This window comes from Rhipicephalus sanguineus, chromosome 2 (genome assembly GCF_013339695.2).
Source record: "Rhipicephalus sanguineus isolate Rsan-2018 chromosome 2, BIME_Rsan_1.4, whole genome shotgun sequence".
Classification (NCBI taxonomy): Eukaryota; Metazoa; Arthropoda; class Arachnida; order Ixodida; family Ixodidae; genus Rhipicephalus; species Rhipicephalus sanguineus.
Genome location: NC_051177.1, coordinates 195,884,807 through 195,892,540, shown reverse-complemented (window position 1 = coordinate 195,892,540; position 7,734 = coordinate 195,884,807). Strand labels below are relative to the sequence as shown.

Genomic DNA, 7,734 nt, shown 5'->3' with positions numbered 1-7,734 from the left:
TGAGGACTGGTCGCCGTGGGGCTATGCTTGTCGTCTGAATTTGATCTAGCGTGCCCACCGCCTTTGGGCTGCTACAGTTGCTTTCGTGGCAAGCATGGCACCAGTGGCATCGTTGCCGTTGGGAATGAGTTCTAACTGGCCAGTTAAGCCTTTCACGATATCAAGGTAGGCCACGTTATGTGCGTTCATAGCATGCAGGCACCGCAAGCTGGTCTCGAGGCTCATGTACACAGTTTCTCGATCCTGTTAAAATAATCATAATAATAGTAAATCAGGCCTTCTTTATTTTTTACTGGCACTAACTCTACATTTATGCTGTCACCCTCAAACTACATTACAAGGTGAAAATAAGTTACACGTTTTCTCTACTGCTGCAAGCTTGTCAAGGCCACGTAATACTTAGTAATCTTTATGTATACAGATCAGCAGGTTCAAGAGACAAAATTTACTGAGCTGCCAAAACTGATCAACAAAAACGAACTTAGTGACATACAGAACAATAGTGTCAAAGAGATAGAGGCAACACTAAAAAAGGGCATCAGGATCAAGGCAATTACAAGAAAACCCTATAAAGGAAAGACCATAATACATGCTGTCAAAGAGAAGCGGGGCATATTGCTAACAATTTTGATGACATAGTGAGAGTGGTGAAAGACTTCTGCTATGAACTGTACGGCTCAAATGTAAATTACCTACTTTTAGAGAATAGCAAAGTGAACATGGTGCTGTAGCCCCAAGTGCAAGTATCGATGAGGTGAGAAGGGTCCTACGAGGTATGTTCCAGAGAAAAACGACAGGAGCAGAGAGCACGACTACCAATTTGATCACAGATCGAGGAGATCTTAGATTTCAGAAGCTTGTGACACTTTTTAGCCATATGCCTTAAAAATTTCAAATGTACCAGCAAGTTGAGGAAAATGCCAGTATTCAATATACACAAACGAGAGACATGCAAGCGTTGAAGTAACTACAGTCCAATCCAGCCTTCTTTCCAGCATTGCACAAAATATTCCCCAAGATAATTTCAAATAGGATGAGAGACAACTTGACTTAAGGAGTGCTGACATGAATTTTAAAATTTTTCGGGTTGTTGCTCTAAATGAAAGCACGGCTGTCGAGAACCCTAAAAAGAGTGTCGTGGTGCCTGGGGATGCATTGCATATATTTTTAATACCGCTTCTTTTAACCAGCAGTTTCGGTTTCGGTTTCGAGAGGGGCGACTTCATAGTGACGTGTCAAGTCCTGCCCGTGACGTCACGGGCAGACTGCAACCCCACGAAATATGCACCTGCTGTCCTTTGCTGTCAGTCAAACGTGGTTCATGATGATGTGAACGGTCGTCCAGTGCCTCCGACAGTGGTTTCTGTGATTTAGGCTGCATGCAGTACCCAGATTTCACAAACCAAGTGAGCTGACTTGAAACGTCATAGGGCTCTCCATGCGGTGAAGCTGCCTTGCAGGTGCTGGGAGATGAAAACTTTAAAATCAAACTTAAATATTTATACGTGTTTCCAGGATGCGGTGTGGGGAGAGCGTTAACACTACATGCCACGGAAACCAAAAACGTCCGTTTTGCTGCACTTCAAAATCGTGTCAGTACTCCTTTAAGACTGCAAGCTGGCTTTAGAAAAGGGTCCTCTACCATCCATCAGCTTCATGCAAAAGTTAAATCTCTGAATCTACAATAAAATTTTATCTTACTTCACCACGGAAGAGCTTTCTCAGTACTGTGCGCCTGAGCGCACAGGTATACGGAACTATTATCGTTAATGCATTGTCATATGCACTTTAAGCATTAAATTTCTCTCTGCTCCAACTTTTGCATTTATTAGCCTCTCTCTGCAGCTGCTGCCCACCTGGTTAGCTGATCTCTGATTCCTGGACCTCAGCAAATTTTTCTGCAAATGAAATATTTCCTGAAAAATCTGTGTTGGATTTCTTTTGCAGCCTAGTGACAGGGTTTTGTATGACACTTTTCGGTTTAATTCATTGAAAAGTATACAAAACATGCCGAAACACAAGTGAACATGACATGCTGTTCTAGTGTTCTTTGTGCTGTTCTTTGTGCTTTGTGACATGCTCCTACTTGTGACATGTGACACTTCTGTCAAAGCCTGGAATATTCTTAATAGCACTGGTCACAGCAGCTGTAGCTCAGGAAGAAAGATGAACAATATATAAAACTTATAACCAGGCAGTAGTCTTTGTCTTTCTAAGTGGCAGGTGTCTGTGTGTGTTTAACGTCTTCGGTATTTCGTGCTGCTTTCTAGATAAGCGTGTCTTTGATAAAGTAGACAATTACTTGTACAGTAAACAAATATTTTATTTATACCACACTGCCAAAATAAAACCTACAAATGTACCAGCAGCCCTCGTTTAACAGCATGTTATAGAGTTTTCTTAGTAGGACCAGCGAGCCAACTTCCTAGTGTCACGATTACCTAGTTTTTTAGTTTATACAGTTGAACCCCTTTATAAAGAGATGCACTTGGAAGCAATTCATGTCCCTTATATGAGGGGTCGCTTATAAGCAGGGTACAGCATTCTCATTTTGTGGTGAAACCCTATATCGTAGGCATACTGGTGTCTCCTATAAACAATTTTCTGTTACATAAGAGCCTCTTATAAATCGGTTCAAGTCGATATGCTTTCTGACATTACATGTGCATCTGCTCGGCTTCATATCAGTAGCTGTACTTGTACCAGCAGAACTTATAAAGCTCTTACTCTGCATGTTGGTAGCAGAAGCTGGCTATTATAAACTGTCTGCACATATACAGATATTGATAGATGTACCTGTGTTCTTGTTGTTTAAATGGAGCAGAATCCTGACATAGCGGAAAATCGCAAGGCACAGTTACTATACGCGATGCACAGCGCCTATAGGGGCGCCACTGATAGCTGCGTAGCGGCGGCCGTTGGAACCGCTGGTGGGTCGCGTAGCAGACGCCTCATTTCACTGCAAGCATGACGGAAGTGCGCGTGTGCGATTTGCCGCTTGTGCGCGTCCCAGATAATTTTGCGGCGAAAGTGTGCGCAAGGGAGCCGCACTTTATAATAATGGACACGTGCCCAATATCACAGCTGTGTGGGACGACAATGTCACCATACGCGCCAAGTGTTTGCCACAGACAAGCGTCAACAAGCTTCCTTACGAAGTGGAGCTCATCGTAAGTAGACCGCTTTCTTTATAACGTCCTGATCACTGACGCCTGCATGCGTTGACGCATGAACCAACATTTTTTCTCAACACAGTAGCTTCGTTTACGTGCCATGTGTTTATATAGTAGATTTTGAGGGAGCGCTGTCGCACCGGTGCATGGTTTTCACGGGTGCGGCCACGCGAAGGGTCAGCGTTGGTAAAACTTTGAAACCAGCACGATAAACTTGTGAAAAAATATCTCGGCAGCTTGCGCTAGTGGCGCGGGACTGAGTCACTGCGGAGCTGGTGGTCACCTAGCTTGTCATAGCAGCTTGGCTACGTATTTGCTGGGTGTGTTCAGATAAGAACGTCGGTGCATGTCGGTTGACCCCCTGTAATTTCACTGAAAAAAATATATTTTGTTGTCTTGATGAATACGTTTAGCTCTTCGACAGCAGTTTGTTCGGGAACAAAATTTTCGCCAGAATGAGATGCATCCGGAGACTCTACGACAATCTGTTTGAAGCGGTTGAAACAGTTCTGGCACAAAATGTCAGTTTCTCCGATGGATGAGGCTTCTTCTGGCATGCGCCTCCTTAGTAAGGCGACATTCAAATCTTTCAAACATCGAAAGTTCCGCTTGTAGGCAATCTTCTTCTTATGCCTCTTTAGGTAGTCAACGCAAAACACTCTCTCTGAGATCCACAACATGGCCATCAATATCCGGGGAGTGCAATACGCGCACGTGTACTCACGTTCGTTGACCAGCAGAGGACTGAGGGGTTGTCGACGACGAACGCAAGTGAAAGCAGGTGTTCTCTTATTTCGACCTTTCTTAAGCGAATTGAGCTGTTTCTTGTTTATGTTCTTTCTTTTTTTTTAGGGAGCAGGCGAGCACGGTCGAGCTGTAGAAGCGACGCTTGTGCTGCCACGCAGTGTCTACGTTATCACGTTACAGACGTGCCATGGGATCCTCTCAGTGGATCCTCTCCAGCCACCTCCTTTGTGAGCCGTACGCAGGCACCGGTAATCGCATTCCAGTGCCATCATTAGGCAGAATGCAGCCGATTTCGTGCAGCACACGTGTGATTCCCCGGCACTTTTGTAAAGGAGCCGTCACCTGCCCCACATTCTCTGGCATTGCGCTTCGCGCCATTCGTTTTTCAAGAGAGCCTAGGCATCGCGTCCTATCAGTATTAACAACCTCATGTGCATTGTAGAGTCTAAAATGCAGGCGAGGCGACCAAGTGTAAACGTAGTAGCGTCTGTGAAGACGTAGCGACATAAATGGAGAAATAAAAACATGGTAATCGTTCTAACACTGCCGTAAACAAAGCGCGATTGCTTACCTTCTACGTCGTACAGCCGCAAACCACCGCCGCCGTCGCTGTCGCTCATGAAATAGCACTGAAAACCTGTAGAAGTACGTTCTTGGCGATTTTTTCTGTGTGTTTGAGCAGCCGACAACGCAGCAGTTATTTTTCAACATCGCTGAGGCCCGACAGAGTCGTTAAATCACGATGAAAACACATCCATCCGTGCACTCGCATAGACGCTCGCGGGAACACTTCTCGCCCAGACCCATCAGCGCTTCCGAGCCGTGGCGGCAGATGGCGTCGTCGGCGCTTTGCGCATCGCCTATTGGTAACAATCTCGCGCTGCATTACGGACAAGGTAACCAGATAGAATGCGGTGATTTTCCCTATTCTTGTTGTTTATGCACTATGTAATCTGTACTAGATGGGCACACGAAGAGGCCCATATAGAAAACTGTTTACCTGTGAGAGCTGGGCGTCATCGATATTTGGCGCAGATGCAGGTGACACTAGGCCTGTCGCTACTTTTGAGGGGCGTTGACATGCGGTGCTGGGTCCAGGATCGCACATTACAACTTGGGTGTCGCACGTGTAATCAGCTTCCAGAAAGGGTGTGAAAAAATTCTTCGGTGGGCACTTGTCACCGATGGCCAGCTGTCCAAGTTGGTAATGGTCATCTGTGGTGAGCACAGGGGCATTGGGAAACAGCCCTCCAAACCTTTCATGCACCAGAGCTTGGTGTTTGCAAAATGCACCTTGGATGCCAGCAGGGCATGCACAAGCACCTACATCAGCTGACATCTCATAATACGTTGCAGAGTTTGTGGAACTGGGCACAGCATAGAGGCCATTGTCCAGAAGCTTGATGCTGTCTGCTGTGCCTGCTGGCATCCGCGACAACGAGCGCTTGTAGGAGAGCTGGTGGCTTGCTACACGGCTGTAAACGTGGCGGAGGATGCGACATTCAAAGTACTTTTCCCACACTGTGGAAATGGCATCCACCAGTGCCACAACATTGAAGGCCTCCGCTCTGCTTAGTACTATGTCCTTCAGGACACGTATGGTAGCTTCGGCAACATTGTTGGTACTGTGCCCATGTGTCGTGGCACTGCTGCGGAAGAGAAGAACCCACTCCTCCTGCCTTTGGAGGAAGGCTTCCGCACGTGCTACGAAGGCTGGATGGGGCTGTGAGAGAAGCTGCGCTATTGCACCCTCCAGCTTCTCCTCACTGTCGGCATACATGACCTGCATATAAGAATCATTTAGTGAAAAATGTGTCCATAAACGTTTACACATTGCCGCTTGTTTACTTGTTATGGCTTCAGACACCCATGTTTTTCGTGAACTTGTACATCAAAACAGGCTCCATGCACTAGCTGTGGTTGCACCACAAATAAACAGCCATATGTCCTAAACTAGAAGAAGAAGAAGAGGGAGAAGAGTATTTAATGAAGGGAAAAGAGGGAGAGAGAGAGACAGAGGAAGGCGTGAAGACGGGTGACTATGGAATAGAACAATGAATTACAATAAACACATTGTCCTATGCGTGATTGTGCATTGTGTGCAGGAATCTCCTCAGCACAGCACATGCACCCAAAACAAGCACCTAGGCCTGTCTCACTGAGAAACTTCAATACGGAATTAAAATTATGTTGGACATGGTCGACATGTTTTCATGTATACCCAGAAGTTTGTCCTCCGAGAAAGCTTGGGAGGCCCATAATCTGTAATGCATTTAAGCGACCTTCATTCAGTTGCATAATGAGGGTACATGTAGGGCCTCTGTTGCCTACATTCCCGTAGTCTCTTGTTTTGTTTTCTGCTGACTGCCATGAGTGTATTCCAACTGCCCCTATTTGTTGCCTTATTATGTGCAGACGATGTGGTGTATAGTCTCTGCAATGCAAAACAAGCAACAGCCAGGGTTTTGTTCCCATACACTCCTCTGAAGGTATAATTGGGTAAATGCAACACTCAGCTGCAATGTGTGCAGTAGTGTTTCCTGGTCTTTTTGCAGCTTTAGCTGAAGCGAAAAGTACAGACCAGCGTCAAGTCTATGGAGGCACTTGTGCCAGTGCTTAGGGTCACCTGATAGTCGTGTCGTGGAGGTTTGCATAGAGCTAGAGAGAAAAGTGTTTGTCATATCAGGAAAAGTTAATTGACATCACCTTACAGTCCTGACCATTACTATGGGCCAGTTTTGCCTCTGCATCAGCCTCTTTATTTCCCACAATTCCACAGTGACTGGGAATCTACTGTAATGTAACAATACGCCCAGACTGAGATGCCTCAGGCAGCACATTCATGATGTCATAAACCAGAGGACTGTACGCAGTTCCTTGCTTCATAAAATTGCTTATTGGTTGAAATGCCAGCTTAAGAGAACCAAAATAATGTTCAGTAATGTAGTAAAAAAGTGCTACAGTATGCAGAGGATAGCTTGTTGAATTCAGGTCAGCTCACTGGTAGAAGCCAATTTACTATGTGCTACCTCAAGTGTTACATAATGCCCATTTTAGGTACCCTGAGAGCACCTTCTGAGGAACTCTGTAACAAACCCATCAGCAAAAATATGCACTTTATATCCACACATCTAGGCAATGCAGTATAATGTCAAAAGCGGTCTTCTAGTGGTCACCACAGTGTGCAGGCGCTCTATACAAGATGCTCAATACAGACCTTTTGCATTCCATTGAAAAAAATGTACCTTTTGTCTGCCTTAAAAGACATACAAGTACCCTCTAAAAATTTGAAAGTGCTCTAGAGAGGCTTACCTGTTGGAAAGCAGACATCAGTTCATCAGTTGACGTCTTTGGGTCTTCTCGACGTTGTTACGAGAGGCAGTCAACCAGCGCCACTCCGCCTGTGTCACATGGAAATGGCACAGAAGTTGCCTCACTGTTGGCCACGTCTGTTGCAGTGCTGCCTTTTCAGCAGCAGAATTATCCGTCATGAAGACCTGTGGTGCCTGATAGATTAAAATACGAAAAAAGTGATGCAAAATGACAGAAGGGATACTTTGGCAGTATAAAAGAAGCTTTCAAGTCTTCAGTGCTTTTGAAGTATTTGAGCATGGTTCATTATTAGGTTGCTCTTCACCAGCCCTTATGCCACCTAGCTAGTGCTTCTTTGGGTGTCATTTTAAGGTGGCAGCCAAAATCACAAGGGAAGAGGCTATCCAATATGAATTGGCATGATTGCACAAGAGTAGCATGACAGCATTTTTTGAAAGCTGTCACCACACAACTACAAGACATTTTGTGGTAATCGTCATCA

The 7,734-nt window shown here is 45.4% G+C and overlaps 1 protein-coding gene across 1 annotated transcript in view; it reads right to left on the bottom strand.

The window, feature by feature from the left end:
* Nucleotides 1-7,411, bottom strand: part of LOC125757430 (uncharacterized) — an 11,595-nt gene extending 4,184 nt beyond the window's left edge. The window contains exons 1-3 of the mRNA XM_049413022.1: nt 7,251-7,411; nt 4,921-5,713; nt 59-243 (exon numbers count right to left, since the gene is read on the bottom strand). Coding sequence (XP_049268979.1) covers nt 59-243; nt 4,921-5,713; nt 7,251-7,411 — 1,139 coding nt within the window. The remainder of the gene's footprint in view (nt 1-58; nt 244-4,920; nt 5,714-7,250) is intronic.
* Nucleotides 7,412-7,734: the final 323 nt, after the last annotated feature.